The sequence below is a fragment of the Mercurialis annua genome, linkage group LG2 (genome assembly GCF_937616625.2).
Source record: "Mercurialis annua linkage group LG2, ddMerAnnu1.2, whole genome shotgun sequence".
In the NCBI taxonomy this organism is placed as follows: Eukaryota; Viridiplantae; Streptophyta; class Magnoliopsida; order Malpighiales; family Euphorbiaceae; genus Mercurialis; species Mercurialis annua.
Genome location: NC_065571.1, coordinates 8,183,690 through 8,201,742, shown reverse-complemented (window position 1 = coordinate 8,201,742; position 18,053 = coordinate 8,183,690). Strand labels below are relative to the sequence as shown.

The following is an 18,053-nucleotide window of genomic DNA, read 5'->3' as shown; positions in this document are numbered from 1 at the left end:
TTCAAACCAGACAGATTCTGTTTGGGTTTGAACCCAATCGAAGAACAGTGTTTACTTCGTTTGGGTTCAAACCCAGACGCAGATCCGTCTGGGATTGAACCCAAACAAAGTGTTCTTCATCCGGGTTCAATCCCGGACGAACCCAGACGAAGAACATTTTGTTTGGATCGTTTGAGTTTGAATCTAGACGAATCAGACGGGTTCTTTTATTCAAAAAATTAATTATTGTTTCGGAAATATAAATTCCATAAAAATTCATATTTAATATTGAATAGAAAAAATTTGCAAAATATAAGAGAAAGAAGATGATGACGTGGAGTCTTAGGAGCGACGTGAACGATGACATAAAATGGGAAAGGTGTGACTCAATGTTCGGCGAGCCACATAGGATAAAATCACCGGAATTTATTTAGGTATCACCGGAAGTTTAAAAACGATAAGTTCAATAACTATTTTAGTAAGGAAATTAGTTCAGTGACCATTTTGAAAATTTAGAAAAATACAGTTACTCCCGGTCTCCCAGAATCAATTAACCCATGCATTCATGGAAAGAATATCTTGAATCTCTTCTCTAAGTGCTCAATTGGATTTTGTTTACGACACTTGGAGATTTCTGAGATTTCTTTCTTTTAAAATACTAAATCCTGTTTAAAAAAAAAATAAAGAAACAAAGAAATTTAAAAACCAAAATTTCATTATTATCAAATCGTTTGTATTAACCGAAATTTCCAGCTATGGTGATTTCTTTATTAAAAAAATTTCAATGGCAAAAGATATACAAAATTCTTTAATTTTTTCACAAAGATTACATAAGCTCTTTTAGTTATTTTCTTATCATTTAGGCCTTTAAATTTTTTTAAAGAGTGCAAACAAACCTTTGCGCTTGAAAAAAATCACAGGAAAAAACTAAAAACATGAGAGATTAAGTGAAAAAGATAATTTATACGCTCTTTCTGAAAAAATTTAAGAGCTTTTTTTCTGGAGTGTTTATAAATTATAAACGTTGAGGGGTTCAAGTGGTAAAAAAATAAACAAAATGACTTACATGCTGTTTCTAAAAAATTTAAAAGATTTTACTAATACCTTTGGCATTTTTGAATTCGTAGGGAAGGATAGAAGTGGAATGATTTTGGTCGAACCAGTTGAACTCTCATGACCGGTTCGATTCTTAAAATGCCATTATATATAAAGAAAGCCTGCACTTGAGCAATTTCATATTCTCATCCTTTGTGGTGTTATTAATTTTAGAGTCTTCATTTTATTTTTTGGTGCTTAAGAAATGGCATTAGCAAATAATTTTCTTCTTCTTGGCCTTGTTTTTGCTATTGTTCTTCTCATTTCCTCTGAAGTCTCAGCTCGTGAGCTTTCTCAGGCTGTTCAACCTCGTGAGTTTTTTTATTTTATTTTTCCTCCACCAAATTTTTGACTGTGCATTAGATTTTTTTTAGTAATTTATCATAAAATTTTAACGTTTTTCAGCTGCTTACAAATTCTGAAGGTACATTTTCTTAGTACTTCACCAAAACGGCATAATTTATCTTAGTTTGTTCATCCGTCAATGTTTTTTTTAATCATTTGAAAATGAAATGTTTGACGTTTGTGGAAAATTTTGATCAGAATGTTGTCCAACATACATACCATTTAAACTATACTTCATTTGTTACTTTAATACGCTCATTGTAATGTTTTACATTTTAAATTTATATACTAATACTACTGCATTCTCCACCAGTTACTAAAAATCCAAACCTTTGGTCTTCTTATACATTTAGCTAACATTTTAAATTTTGGTAATTTTAGCTCAAGTTAAAAAATTAATAATAATTTTAAATTATTTTTACTAATTGTTCAATGTGACATGTATTTTTTGAATATTTTTTATGACAAAAATTTATATATGCATAGTTTTTAGAAATAATTCTTTTAAATTTGTCATTTCACATGTCAATTAAACAATTACAAAAATTAAAATAAAATTACTGTCAATCTTAAAGATTAGATTAAATTTATAAAAAATTGAAAAAATTATTTTATCAAAAATGTAAGGTACTAACATTGTTTCTTTCTTTTTTGAATATTATAGAGGAGAATGCACAATTAGACAGTCGAGGATATGTATATGGACATGAACATGAACATGAAAAACATCATGATCATCATCATCATCATGAAGACTACAGTGTCTGTGAAAGAGATCATCATCACCATGAACACCACCATGGAAAACACCATGAACACGTCTGTAAACGCCACCACCAGCACAAAGGAGACCATGGACATCATGGTGGTCATCCAAACTGAAGATTAAGATTAAGTGAATTAATTAACAAAATCTTGCCCTTTTAAAGGGTACTGCTTAGTTAATTAGCATGCTTTTGCTGCTTAAAAAATATTAATAATGATTGGTTTCTAGGCTTTCAGCCTTTAATTAATGGACTTGTTTGAATTATGCTTTTCTTGTTGTATTTCATGCATTGTAGTAATGAAAAAACAAAAGGGTTAATTTCATAAAAAAAATTAACCCACTTTACACAAAATTTCATTTTAATTACGATTTTTAAAAGTTGACAAATAAAAACATGACCTTTTATTTTTGTTTAAATCTATTATTTAAGTGTATTTTTGTTAACTAAGTTTTTTACTAACCTATTAACGAAAGACCCAAATTATAAATCGACACAAAATATTATTATCTTTCAGTTAGAGTATGTAAGATTAGTAATGTTAGTCAAATAAAATACACTGAATTTTATTTTGATGATAAATTTGATACAAAATAAAAGACCGTGTCTTTAAATGTCAACTTTTAAAGATCTTAATTAAATTAAAATTTTGTGTAAAAGTCGTCATTTTTTATGGAATTAACTTAATACAAATAATACAATATATATATATATATATATATATATATATATATATATATATATATATATTTATGTTTTCGAGCACGGGTTTTTCTAGTCCAAGTGTATCTTGCCTTTACCACGAACTCTTTTCCTTGGTTAACAATATTTGTAGTTTTCCCGATATCCGCAGGTTCCTTAATTTTCTTTTTACCCCATAAAGAATATAAGGTAATTAGGTGGTATACTTTATCTATATGTATTTTAGAACTTCTTTCAATAACTTATGCGTTCTCTTATTATTTCCAGTTAAGGCTGAAGAATAAGACTGAGCTACGGCCTCATCGGCAATGAAAATATCATCACCGAGTACCGTGTACCTATGAAAAAACTCTCCAGATCGGACTTGTTTTGTTCTGCAGCCCACGGCAAATCCGAGTTTAAGAGAGTTAGGGCGCGTAGAAAAATAGATCTGATGAGCCTCTGAATCAAAAGGCGGATTCTCGAATCTCCTCCAGCCTTTTGAGATGAGCAGGACCAACCAGATCTTTCCAACCGGGAAAACAGACTCCACTTTTTTATTCAGGATGTCGACTGAAACGGGCATCGCTCCGCTCTTTATAGGAAATTCCTTGATTCTTTCACAACCTAGGCGATGAGGCATTTCCCAATTGATTAGTCACTCGGAGAAAGGTAGCGAAGTTTTTTTTTATTTCAGTCTAAACTTTAACTTTTTTTTATTTACTGAACTTTCAATTTTGTTCATTTTGATTTTTTTTTTGGCCAAAAGTGTTTAGTTGGCAGCTAAAATTTGCCATCTGGCAGCCTGATTTGCTAGTTTTATTTTTAAAATTTATCACACATACATAATCTTATTTTGAAAGTAAGTTTTTAGGCCAAATTATATATATGTGATAAGTTTTCAGGTAAAAAATATATTTTGTCTGTCACCTAAGTGTTATTTGTCGGAAAAAACCAAAATGAATAAAAATAAAATTCAGTAATCCAAAAAGAAAAAAAAACAAAGTTTAAAGATTGAAATAAAAAAAACATGAATGTTGATTGACTCTTAAAATCAATTATTAATATACAATACATTCATTGTGATATTAAAACGTGTAGCTCTGAAACCTGTAGCAAGACTAAAAACGTAAATAAATTTTTCGCAAACATCATACATTATGTATGGCAGACATAAACACGTGTCATGCAATAACAGGCCAGGCCATACATCATTATTTGACATAACTAAACGTTAAAACGCAGCAAGCATCATATATATAAACATAAATTTGAAAACATCAGAGTAGTAATTACAGATACCCTTTGATACAACAAAGGCACAAACTCCTATCTAGTACAGCTCTAGAAGTAAGGTACTATTTCTTTACATACTTTTAAAAATACTAGACTTATGGTAGAAGGATATAAGTCTGTTGCTTTAAAACTTCTTTTCACCTGAGAGGAAAAAATGTGAGGGGTCAGTATACGGGTATATACTGAGTGAGTTCATATATTTACTAATAAGTATTCATATAAAGCATAACGTAATGCAATAAACATTTCAAACATATGCGTCCGAGTAAATAATCCGAGTGAAACCCTAATCCTCGAACATGCTAAATATCATCAAATTAATCATATAGTCCAATGGCCCGGTCCCGGAATAATTTCACCGAGTTCAACCGCTGCCAGCGTCTTAATCCCAAGTTGTGGATCCCGAAATAGTTCAGCCGAGTTCAACCTTTAGATACAGGTCCCGAGATAGTTCAACCGAGTTCAACCTCGTATCTATCTATCACATATCTAACTTTTGTATTCGTATTCATAATCAAATTCAGAGTTGTGACTAGTCGAAACTGGTGATCACATAATTCTATTGCCGCCCAATAGGAAAGCACGTTCCATCGGATCAATACTGGTTTCAAACCAAACATGTACGTGTTTCATGTAAAAACGTTGCATTGAAAACATTTGATTCAAATGTAAAGCAATATAAATCATTTGCTTGTGTAAATACTTTAAAAGTAAATAAATATAAACTCGTAGAAATCGTTATCCAAAAAATACCACGGTGCTCGGAAACGTCAAGCTTCCCGAGCTCCTTGTCAAGCTGCTTCTTGCCTCGCCGAATCTTGATTCCCCGTCGAAATACGATCGATTCAAGCTATAGAACGTCTGAAACGGACGAGAAATGGAGATAACGATAAATTTGACGATGAAAATGAATGAACTGATGATGAAGGCTTCTGGATCCTTCATTCATATTTCATTATATATATATATATATATATATAATCGGCTAAAATACACTTTATTCCTTGAACTCTTTAAAAAGTTACAATCTAGTTTAAAAATTATCCGCGTCCAAATTTTAACCGGTCTCGGATTGACTCGAAACTTTTACCATATATACTATAAAATATTTCGCGGACTTTGCGAAATACTTATTAATTCGGGATTTATATTCTATTTTATATAAATTTTGTAAGCTATTTCCTTAAATCCCACTAACTCGCTAATAAAAATTATTTCAAATTTCCGATATTATTAAATTAATTTCATCTTAATTTAACTTATCGGAAGTGACGACACGTGGCACGACTTAATTATTTTAAAATATTTGGGTACTACAGACATAACATACTCAGTCTACCAACTTAGTCAGTTTGTTAGCTTACAATATGAAACAGATTGGGCTGCTGCTCTTCACCTTCTTAAATACCTTAAAGGTAGTCCTTCCCTTGGTCTCCTTTATACCAACAACAATAATCTACAGTTAAAAGACTTCAGTGATGCAGATTGGGCATCTTGCATGGATACTAGGAGATCGTTAACTGGCTTCTACATTTTCCTTTGTCCTTCACTCATCAGCTGTAAAACCAAGAAACAAACCACATTATCAAGATCTTCTATAGAAGCAGTATATAGAAGCCTTGCAGCAACAGTTTGTGAGCTACAATGGATCTCATATGCTCTTAAAGATTTTTAACATTGATGTTCACACTCCCATTCCTCTCTGGTGTGACAACAGAGCAGCTCTCCATATATCAGCCAACCCAGTCTTTCATGAGAGAACTAAACAACTAGACATCGATTGCCACTCAGTCAGAGATCAGTTTAAGCAAGGTTCTAATCTTCCCAAACATGCTCCTTATCAATAGCAACTAGCATACATCTTCACAAAATCTCTGGTTACTCCTCAGTGCAAACACTTATTACTCAAGTTGGAATTGTTTGATAGAATTACTATCTTCTGTAAGACTCCAGCATATTCTAGAAGCTTTTCCTTCCTCCATTCCGTTACAATGGCTTCATTTTCTGTACAACATTCCCTGCCACCATTCTATGATTATTTAATTTTTCTGTTATTCTTTCTGTCCTTTTAATTTATTATGTTGTACAATTGAGCTGGCAAAGATATTTTTTTTCTTAGATAGCAAGTAAACTTTGTATATATATATATATATATATATACACACACACACTGTTGTAGAGCTTTGAGATATACGAATATACGCTCTACCACTAAATTGTTCAACAAGTTTATTTACACACACAACCAATGTAGCATTCACCACTTTAACGGTGACATTTGAGATTAGCTGCTCCCATAAACTATATATATCATCCGACAACATTAAAATATAACAAAATGTGGATATATATATTCTAAAATAACTTGCCACATTCTACAACTACCATATACTTTATAATCAATTAATTTGAAGATTAAAACAAATGAACCCTCATCTCAATTTACATCTCTACTCTATTTTAACTTGTTTATTTCCAAAATCCAAATACTTGCACAGCTAATGAATGATTAAAACCAGACAAATTTTGTGGACCTAATTTCTTTAAATACTTTCTCCACTCACATGCATAATTTAAATAACTAATTTAAATATTTTAATTCAACTTACATATTGTATATAGTCGGTGATTATTAAATTATAATGTAATTTTAACTAGTTTTTTTAAAAAAAATTATTCATACAAATATAGAATCAAAATAAATTATATTTTTTATTTTATTAATTATTTATGAATCCATCTAACCCGCTATAATAAAAATAACACTCTCAGTCTCAATAATTTACTTCACTCTCTGTCGTAGAAGTTCTTTATATAGAGAAAGCGTAAGCTTTTCTTGTTCCTCACCACTACTCAACCAAATTAATATACATTTGTGTCTGTATATTTCTGCTTTTAAGTTAAAATGGTCTCAAAGACTCTTCTTCTCCTCGTTCTTACCTTTGCTATTGTTCTTCTCATTTCCGCCTCTGAGGTCGCGGCCGAAACTGTTCAAGCTTGTAAGTTAATTTTTTAGGGTTAATTATATAAAAAAATCACGACCTTAACATGTAGTTTCATTTTAATCACGACTTTTACAAGTTGACATTTATATACACGACCTTTCATTTTATTTCAAATCTATCACCTTTTATACTAAAAAAATCATAATGCTACATACTTTAATTGAAAGATAATAAGATTTGGTGCCGATTTATAATTTGGGTCTTTAATTAATGGTTTAGTGAAGAATTTAGTCAACAAAAATACATAGAAATGATAAATTTGAAAAAAATTGAAAGGTCGTGCCTTTAAATGTCACCTTTTAAAAGTCATGATTAAAATGAAATTACATGTAAAATTCATGATTTTTTATGAAATTAGCCCAATTTTTTATTATATTTTTTCAATACAAATTTTAATTAATATTTTTTTGTAAATCATCAAAAAGAGCAAAATTACATTGCTTAGAGAGAGGAGATACACCCAAAAACTATTTTGCTTAACATATCTATATCATAATATTATCATATCAGTATCATAATATTATATGGTTATGATAATAGTATGATAAAGTTTATGATAATAGTATGATAATGTTATAATAAAAAATTATGATATAGTTATGATAAAATATGTCATGATAATGTTATGATACTATTTTATGATACTATTATGATAAACTATATTATGATGAGTTTTATAAAAATAGGTTATGATAGTATGACAAAATTAATGATAATAGTGATAACGTACGGAAAGTAATTTTTTATAGAAAAATTATGATACCGAGATGATAATGTCACTGTTGCTTTTATGATAACGGAGTAAAATTATAATTATTTTAATACCGGAAATTGAAACATAAATATAGAAAAAACGTGAGGTTTTTTTTTCATAATTTTTCCATATCAAGATAAAAAGTGCAAATATTTTTGTTTTTAGGTAAATATAAAAATCTCTCAAACTACAATTACCGCAAAAATCAAACTGTCTGCTAAACAAAAGCAGCCAGGATACAAAGCTGAAACACAGGAAGACCACCAGAAATTAACCATGAACGCCATCTGAACAGTGTGCATTCCTAGATCTCCTTAATTCAACATCTCTTTTGATATTGCTAAAAACTTGATTCACTGATATTCTTTTTTAATTAAATATCAGGTTAATTGATATTATTACAATTATTAATTTATAACATTGCATTGCTTTATTTTGTTGATTTTTATAGAGGGAGATTCTGATAAATTAGATGGACATGGCGGATATAGCTGCTGTAACATTGATACATAACGAAAAATAAAATTTATAGAACACAACAGTGAAAAAAGAAAAGATAGCATTTTTTTTTTTGAGGAAAGAAAAGATAATTTAGTGTATATGGAGTTTATGAAAATAGGAGGCACCTGTTGTTGATGTTCCTTACCGATTTTAATAACGGGAGAGCTAAATGTCTTTTTCAAAAACCATATAAAATGATCATATAAGATTTAACTATATTAGAAACCATATAAAATGATCATATAAATATAAGAAATTGATCAACTAATAGATGATTAAAACTTGAAGTAATCGAATAAACATAAGATCAATTAAAGATAAAAATAATACAAAATTAAACTATAAAAGAGTTACAAAAACTAACAAATAAACTAGCAATATTTCAATGGAAAAAAATCTAAAAAAAATTAAATCTAAATACAAACAAACAAAATTTCTATATCAACATCTAAAACAAAAATTAACTGAAAAAAAAAAAGTAATTTCTAATTAAGGTAAAAACCTAAGATGAAAACTTTTTCAAAAATCTAATTAATTAATCTATAGATGTCCATTATACCCTTAGTAGATTTAGGATTGTTTTTTAAACCGCCGCTATAAAGTACCCTTATCTTTAAAAATTGAAAATCAGCGGCCTATTTAAAAGCTACCACTTTAATTTCGTTGCTAAAGGTGTTTTTGTGTACAGTGAGAGGAGGTGGATATGGTAGAGGCGGATATGGCAAAGATGGCAAAGGCGACAATGGCAACAATGATGATATTGGTGAAAAAGGCGGCAAAGCTGGATATGGTAGGGGCGGCAAAGGAAAGGGAAAAGGAAAGGGAAAAGGAAAGCCCGGTCACGGTGGTCACCCAGATATTGAAAATGAAAACTAGATGCAATTAAAGCTATGTATTAATGTACCATTAAATTTTTATTTAGGGGTACTACATCTAGCTATGTTGTAGTTTGCATGTATTACGTTGATATAAAAAGTTCTTAAAACATGTAAATTGTTATCTTACTCTACTATAGTTAATTATGTTCGTAATGTTAATAATGGTGTTAGAAGTAAAATCTACACACGTCTTTATCAAATTTCTCTTTTAAATTTATATGTATGTGTGTTTGTCAATTTGTTTGAGTAATATATAATAAAGATGTAATATGTGTGGACAGTCCCTATTATATTCACTTCTTTTTAGATCCATAAAATTCGAATCAGGACTTGCGTGACACCTTATACAGACTGAATAGGGTTTGCATTGGCTCTATGGTGATACGAGCTTTTATCTCAAAATATCCACAGTCTAACCCTAAACCCATGCAGAAATCAGAAGCTCCACGTATCCAACAGAATCAGAACCCCCTTGAATTATTTTTGTCTCAGAGAGATAAACGTTCTTATGTTCAAGTGGTTGATAATCGCAAAATAGACTACAAGCCATCAACAGTTTGGTCCGATCAATCTCTACAATCGGTCTTGGTTCAAGTTAAGGTTTTGACAGATTTGTTAAACGTGGATTCTTATCTTCATACCAGAGGAATTATCTTTGATAATTTTTCACTTCTAGGGGGACCTCATGTTTTGATTAACTTCTATGATCAAGATGATGCAGCTCAATTCAAGGCGGTGTTCTATACCATGTCAGATATTTTTTTATCTCCCTGGCAAGGATTGTATACATCTGGAGAAAGATTTGTTTGGATTACTATATCGGGTATTCCACTGATAGCATGGGAAGAAGAATTTTTTAAGATGATTGGTAATAAAGTGGAGAGTTTTATTGCTATCCATCCTTAAATTAACAACAAAGAACGCATGGATTGGGGATCTGTTCTAATCTCAATGCCTAAATTTAATGTTGATTGTGATCTTTCGATCTTTATTGAGGGATCAGACTTCAACATTCATGTTTTTGAATCGGATATTCCGGTAATGATGAACAACTCGGCAGATTACGCTAGCTGTTCAGGTTCTGAAGCTGAAGAAGAGCAATCTTATTTGCCTAAAAAATCACCTACTACTATGGATTCAGAGAGTTATATACAAACAATTGATTCAGTAAACTTTATCAATTCAAAAGCAACCTTACCAAATCCAGATTCGGCTAATGTTACCATGCGCATTAAATCAAAATCTGCTTCAGCAAATGAATCTCTCAACCGTGCACAAGTTTCAGCTGGGGAATTTTTAGAAAGTAAATCAAATTCACAAGTGTAGAACATATGGAAATTGGGCCTACAATCAGGTCTCTTTGCTGCAGATAAAGAACAGGGAATCGTTCAACTTATATCTCAGAGTCTATGATCTCAAGTATCAGCAACTCAGATTGAGAATCTTGTAGTTCCAGAAACATTGTCAAACCCGCAAACTCAGACTGCTCAAGAAACAGTAGGCTATGCCATCAGTCTCAACTTGCGCCAAGGCATAGCTCTGATGTGCATTCGCACATTGAGCTCCGATTTGACAAGGTTCGGACGAATTCAAACGGCATGTTCGATATAGACACAAATGGACTTTGAAATATGAACCAAGACGTTTAAAGGACTAAAAAAAAACTTGGACAATTAAGGACATTCGATTAATTAAAATATAGAGACATTTTAATTAGGTCCTCTATTAATCAAAGTGATTAATAATGAAAGTACCATAAGTTTATACCGGGAACGAGAATAGATTATATACGCTATACGTCTAGTGTTGTCAATAGAGTCTACTCTTTAGAGTTAAAATTCTTATTTCCATTGTGTTTTAACAATTGTTTTCTAACTAGATCTGACCAGCTGGCGAGCTACCGGATCAGGAGAGTAGAGGGTGATCGAAAACTGTTTTGCGGATAAAGGTTTTGTGAGTTCGCATATTTATTTCTGAATATTAATGCCAAAACATTTATAACTCAAAATGTTATTAAAATTGCATTGCATAGAGTCGATTTGAAACAGATATAGATCCATTTGAACGTGCTATCTATTAGGAAAAGATAGGATTATGTGATCACCGGTATTAATAAATTATTGCATCGTCTTGCATGTTAGTTGAGTCCTACGGCCAGATGCTTGCAAAGCGGCCTAAACCAAACGGGTAGTCCTATGGCGTCAGTAATTCAATTTACGGTCTGGCAACCCTACGCATAGATAAGATGGTTGTGACATTGTGAGTGCACAATTCATCCTGTGTTAAACAAGAGAGTATAAACTATAGTGTTAACTATAGTTAAACAAACAGGGTTTCTTTTAGGGTTTCATCTGAATCGGTTATTTGGCTGCATTGTTTTTATTAATATGTTTAAGTTTCTATGTGGATTCACTCATTTTTGACCCCCTTAATTTCCCTTTCACAGGTGAATAAACATTTTGACGTGACAAGAATTCCAGTTCTTTCTCCGGAAGTTGTAATTATATAAGGTCACTGTAGAGCTGCAGGGTAATTCTATTATCGCACAGTAGTTTATTTATAAATGTTTCTGCCACGTCATTTTTACAACAAGCCAATAATCATTTGCGATATGGAATCTTTATTTATTGCTTATTTTTTTATCATTAAACATTTGCACATGGCTAAAGCCTCATTAGTCTGTTGCACGAAAGACGTGGCGTAACCGTTGCATTGTATAATTATTCCAAAGTGAATATCCATTACTCATAGCGTTGGACAAATGTCAGCTTGTGAAAGATTGCACTAAATGAAAATTGAATAGTTTTTGTGGTATTAATTGATATAATAACGATAATAAAGAAATAACTCTAGCTAAGATGGTAATTGGTGAAAGAGAATTGTAATTTAAGATTTTTCTTATTGTTTTCTCTAAAACAATTAAAGAAATAATTGTTTGTAGTAGCGTTATCAATTTCATCACTTTTTATGACTAAATTAACGTAAATAATCTAAAAGTACAATATAATATAGTTATTATATAATTATATAAATAAAATATAAAATAGAAAGCCCTTTGTCGCTCCGATTCTTAAAAAAAATACAAAAATGGAAAAAAAAATTACTCAAATTGATATGTTTGATTTTGATGGAAATTAGTGGAGAAAATATGAGGACAGGAAAAAAATTGGAAAATAATTGAAAATTTAAAAAATAAAGGATGAAAGAATTAAGATTTAGAAATCTAGGTGTTTAAGTGATTTTAGGGTTCAAATTCTTCATTTTCAAAATTGAAGAGAATGGACTGCTGCTTCTTTCTCAGCAGTCCTGTATTCTGTTTAAACAACAAAATATAAACGCCAGACCCTTAAAAAAACAAATTTATGACCAAATATTTTTAAATTTATAAATATAACCTATTTTGCCAAATTATGTTTTTTTTTTATTGCCAAATTCAAACTAAACCGATTTTTTTGAGAACATGACAACCATGTATATAAAATTTAATCACAGATAAAATATCATATTTGCGTGTTGTGTTATAATAAAAGGTTTAGCTTTAGGCGTTACTTTTTTTTAACTTTTTCATCTAATTCACTAGGTAATTTAATTTCTAAGGGTTTATTGGATGGATTCATGTAATAACCCTCGCCGCCGTGACGTAAAAATTCGACGAGTAATTCATGTACCGTCTAAAGTCCGACGCGATATGTGTCGTTTTTGATTTTAGAGTAAAGTATAAATGTTCCGCAGGATAATTAATTGAGATTTAAAGATGGATTATATTATAATTTGGAGTTAGGTTTTATTGTGGACAAATAAACGTTTGTTTTGGGTCAAGAAAGTTTGAGAGAAAAAGCGTGTGAGGTACCATACAACGGAACGAATAATAAAGTACAAATTAACAGAAGATGGAGCACTTAATATAATGATGGAATTAATAAATATAAACAGAGTTAAAAGTGTGGAAAAAGGCTGAATACATAGTTTGACCCCTGAACTTGTACTCTTTTACCCATCTAACCCCTAAACTTAACGTCTCGCCTATCGAACCCCTGAACTTGTTAAATAACCCGATTTGACCCCCGAACTTGATAAATACGTAAATATTGAACCCCTCCGTACACAATTTCTTCTAGAATGTTTCAAGTGACACGTGGACACGAAGGGTTCAACATTTACAAATTTATTAAGTTCAGGGGTCAAATCGGATTATTTAACAAGTTCAGAGGTTCGATAGGTGAGACGTTAAGTTTAGAGGTTAGATGGGTAAAAGGGTACAAGTTCAGGGGTCAAACTATGTATTAAGCCGTGGAAAAACTCCCGAAACGTAGAATGTCAAAATTAGACAATTTCGACGAATTTTTTTTAATATATATGTAAGATTATAAACTAAATATATATATCAAATAAAAATAAAGTTATGCTTGTGTTAAGACTTTAATTAATATATTTATTCAGTTTCTAAAAGTATAAAAGCGCCCTAAATGATTTTTAAAATTTTAATTTTGGTGCACTAACTTATTTAATCTTGCAGTGAAATAAATTGACACATACATCCAGACTTTTGGAATTAGTTTAGTTTTTTGGGATATATTTATAATCTATTTAAATTATTATGAATTGTCTATGGAAATTACAGTTTAAGTTTCAAATACTGTAGTATAAGCTAATTTATTCTTTGAATTCCTTGAAGGCGAAGCAACAATTCATCATATATATCATATGTGATGTTTTTTTTCAAAAATTGTCAACGAATGTTTTAAATTTTAATCGTTTGTTAACTATACGAAAAATAGATGTCTATAATGTTTAGTTTTAAAATTAGAATAGTTTTTTGCAAATAAAGTTTAAAATAATGATTTTTGTATTATATTTTTTGTTTTTCTATTTTTTATAAAGCCCAAGCATATATTCAATTTAATTTATATTTAATAGTAAAATAAATCCAAATCTTTGCAGGTTATTTTAATTCTATCTAATATTTTTAATTTTATGATAATTTTTTAATTTCAACATTACATTGCATGTTCAGCCATTTTTTTCAATTAACTTGATTTTTTTATTTATTCACCTCAATATAATTCATAATAGCTATATATGGCTTTTTTTAGTCATTTTCTGTTTCAATTTTGTTTGTTTTTTTACTTCAACAATCAAAATAATTAGAGAATTTAGAATTAAATTTTAATATTGTGTTTATTTTTTAAAATATAAGAGGCATTTTGAAATTCTAAAAAATAAATTTTGCTAATTACATAGTTAATTAATAAATTTAACTAAAATTTGGCAAACTTAAATTGATTAGAAAAAAAAATGATTAGAATTACAACTAGATAATGAAATCGGAAAAATAGTACAAAAATTAAAAATTGTTGATAAAATTATAACATCCATAAAAAATTAAATTTATTTTAAAAGTAAAAGTATTTAACTATTATGATATTTTATTTCTAAAATAATGATATGACAATATTAAGTGTTTTTCTTTTATCAAACATAGAATCTACTTACATTAGGTGGTTAATTGTTAGTAGTTATTAGTTGTTAATTGTTATTCTGAAAAAACGGGTTTTGTTAATTACGGAGTTAATTAATAAATTAAATTAAAAATTGACACAATTAAATTGATTTGAAAAAAATGATTAGAATTACAAAGAAATAATAATCGGGACAATATTAAAAAAATTAAAAAAATTAGATAAAAATTATAGCACCCGTAAAAAATTAAATTTATTTTACTATTAGACTATTTAATTAGTATGATATTTTATTTCTAAAATAATGATATGACATTAATATTAAAAGTGTTTTTCTTTTATCAAATCAAAATTAAAATTAAAAATCAAAAATTGACTTGGATTTTTCAGATTTTAAATTAAAAAATTAATTCTACTGAAATCCGAAATTAAAATCTCAAAAATATATTAAAATAATTTAGCCATTTGAAGTAGAATTCGCTGAAGATATTAAAATCTGAGAAAAAAAAAAGTATGTCGGTAAAGTAGTATGCGACCCGGCCAATTGTTCTTAGACTTCATGACGTAAGGGATGATGCATGCAATTTAAGGCATACACAAATTGATATAACATTCTATAGATTTTTTTGTCATATACTAATAATTTGGATTTTAGTTCAAAAGAAAAGTCTGTTTTTTCTATCGATAAATAGAATATAAATACATTAATTGTTAGTAGTTATTAGTTGTTAATCGCTATTCTTTTTTTTTTTTTTAGAATACTCATTATTTGTTAGATGTTAAATTTGTATTAAATTTAAACCACTTGATCCTATTAAAATTCGTGACTTAAATTTCAGAAATGCACTTGAAATCTCTCCGTTTCTTTTATTTATAAAAAAAAGTATTTCCATTTTAAATTATTTTTTTATTTTTAATGATATTTTAAAAATTTCTATTTAAGTTTTTAATAAAATTATTTTCATTTATTTTTGTGGATATTAACAGTTATATACTAATATTAAGACTTCCAATAATATTTTTTATTTTAGTCAATTAAATTTTTTAACTAAATTTAACTTAAAGTACTTTTAAAATGCTATTAAAAAGTATATAATATTTTTGATATTTTTAATGTGTTTGCTAAAAAGAGTTGAAAAGATTCTATAATTATAAAACAGAAAGAGTAATAAATTCAGTTAGTGTCTTTAATTTACATTCCAGGGGATAATTTAAGGAAGAAAAAAAAAAGATTTTATACTTCCTAAATTACTGAATTATTCATAAATTACAAAAAGGATACTAAGTATAAAATTTCGTTATAAAAAGGTCACTTGATTATAGTTTTTTTACAGCGGAAACCACTATTTTCGAAAAATGCTTAAAGCACAGCGTTTTTGCTTATATTGCATGCCAAAATTACAAAATAAGGTATAATTCGGTTTTTTTAACAAAAGGTATAACTCAGTATCCTTTTTATAATTTACGATGAAATCAGTGACCTTTTTTTACGACAGTGACATATAGTTGTAATAAAATCATAGTTAAGTATTCTTTTTAACGAAAACTAACTCAATATCCTTTTTATAATTTATAAAAATAACTCAGTAATCCAGAGAATTTAATATCCAAAAGAAAAAAAAATAGTAATTAACGGATTCATTTTTTACTAAAATAGAATATACTATTTTTATAATAAATCTACTAGTTTCTATTTATAATATATATTTCACATATGAAATCAATATAAAACATATATTATATGAAAGCTTCAATAATAGTACAACAAATGTTCATTTAACTCCTTACACTTGGAAAGAAAGATCATATAAGACAAAGTTTATGGCTTTAAACAAAAATAGTAGGCAATTTACACAACGCACCCTCAAAATAAGTATTTTTATTTGTATTACCCTTTCAACTCCAAATAGTGCAGTAACTAATTGTCATCTCAATTTTAATTGCTCTAATTATTTTATAACACCTCAACTAAAGTGTAAAATTAGACAAATTAATTAAGGTGTTGATATTTTTATCTAAAAGTATAAATTTATCCTAAATTAATATTTGTGTCAAGTTGATGGAGCAGAAAGAACCTTATTCAGTATATATGATTGATCAATCATTTTTTTTTTAAAAAATGAGAAACTACGGATATACATCCTCTTAAACAACTTGCCACGTCCCACAATATTATTTTCATTATAGTCAATTAGTTTTGAAAATTCCAACAAATGGACCCTCTTCTCCATCTAAATCTTTACTCTCTTTTGACTTGTTCAAGTCCAAAATCCAAATACTTGCACAGCTAATCAATTATCAAAACTAGACAGATTTTGGTGGACCTAATTGCTTTAAATACTTTCCCATCACATGCATAATTTTAAATAATAAAACTTTATTCAACTTGAAAATGTGATTTTCCATCGGTTTATAGATGGACTTTATATAAGACATATGATAGATAATTATTTACTTTATAAATTTAAGTATCTTAACTAATATAATTATTTAATTTAATAATAGAATTAATAAAAATATAATAAAATATACACTACAAAAAATGTCAATTATGACTGTAAACTTTATGACAGATTTATGACGAAAACTTCAATCACAAAATTTTATAAGAGCACTTTCAATCATAATTTCGTCAAATTATCAAAAATCACCACAATTTGTTTTTGTGGTGTATATGAGTTTACATTTTTTATTTATTCCAAAAAAAAATATAAGTCCGCAGCCAACTCATTACATCTATACTATATATAAAAGTACGGATGGTGAGGGTAGGCATTTTTATGTTATTGTCATTTTCACTTATAAAATTTAATTATTAATTAAAAATTATTAAGATAATCATTAAAATTAGAGTACCAAATAAAATAAACTACTATGTTAAGATAATTAATTTAGAGTACTAACTAAAATAAACTATTATGTTGAGATAATTGTTTAGAGTATTTATTAAAATAAACTACTTTGACTATTTGATGATTATTATTTTAATTATATTTTAATCGTATATGATTCTAAATAAGATAAATTATTTCAATGAACTACTATTTTAATCTTTACTTTATATTTTCTATTAAAACTCTCTATAATTATAAAATTTGAGTACCAATTAATTTTTTTAAAACAATTAAAACAGTCATTTAAAGTATTTAATAAAATAAATTATTCCAAATTAACTATTATTTCAAATTTTATTTGATAGTTTGACGAGGCACACTACGAGGCACATGTGAAACACGTAAAACGACACTAGTTAATAAAAAAGACTCAATAATCTACCTCACTCTCTTTCCAAGAAG

The 18,053-nt window shown here is 28.5% G+C and overlaps 2 protein-coding genes across 2 annotated transcripts; both read left to right on the top strand.

Annotated features, from left to right (window-relative positions):
• The first annotated feature begins 1,237 nt into the window (after positions 1-1,237).
• Positions 1,238-2,407, top strand: LOC126666804 (uncharacterized). Its single transcript, XM_050359679.2, has 2 exons — positions 1,238-1,385; positions 2,084-2,407. The coding sequence occupies exons 1-2, from the start codon at positions 1,280-1,282 to the stop codon at positions 2,299-2,301; spliced, it is 324 nt and encodes a 107-aa protein (XP_050215636.1). The 5' UTR covers positions 1,238-1,279; the 3' UTR covers positions 2,302-2,407.
• Positions 2,408-6,971: 4,564 nt separating this feature from the next.
• On the top strand, positions 6,972-9,439 carry LOC126670498 (uncharacterized). Its single transcript, XM_050364250.1, has 2 exons — positions 6,972-7,159; positions 9,109-9,439. Exons 1-2 carry the CDS (start codon positions 7,066-7,068, stop codon positions 9,294-9,296), a joined length of 282 nt encoding a protein of 93 aa, XP_050220207.1. The 5' UTR covers positions 6,972-7,065; the 3' UTR covers positions 9,297-9,439.
• The last annotated feature ends 8,614 nt before the right edge of the window (positions 9,440-18,053 follow it).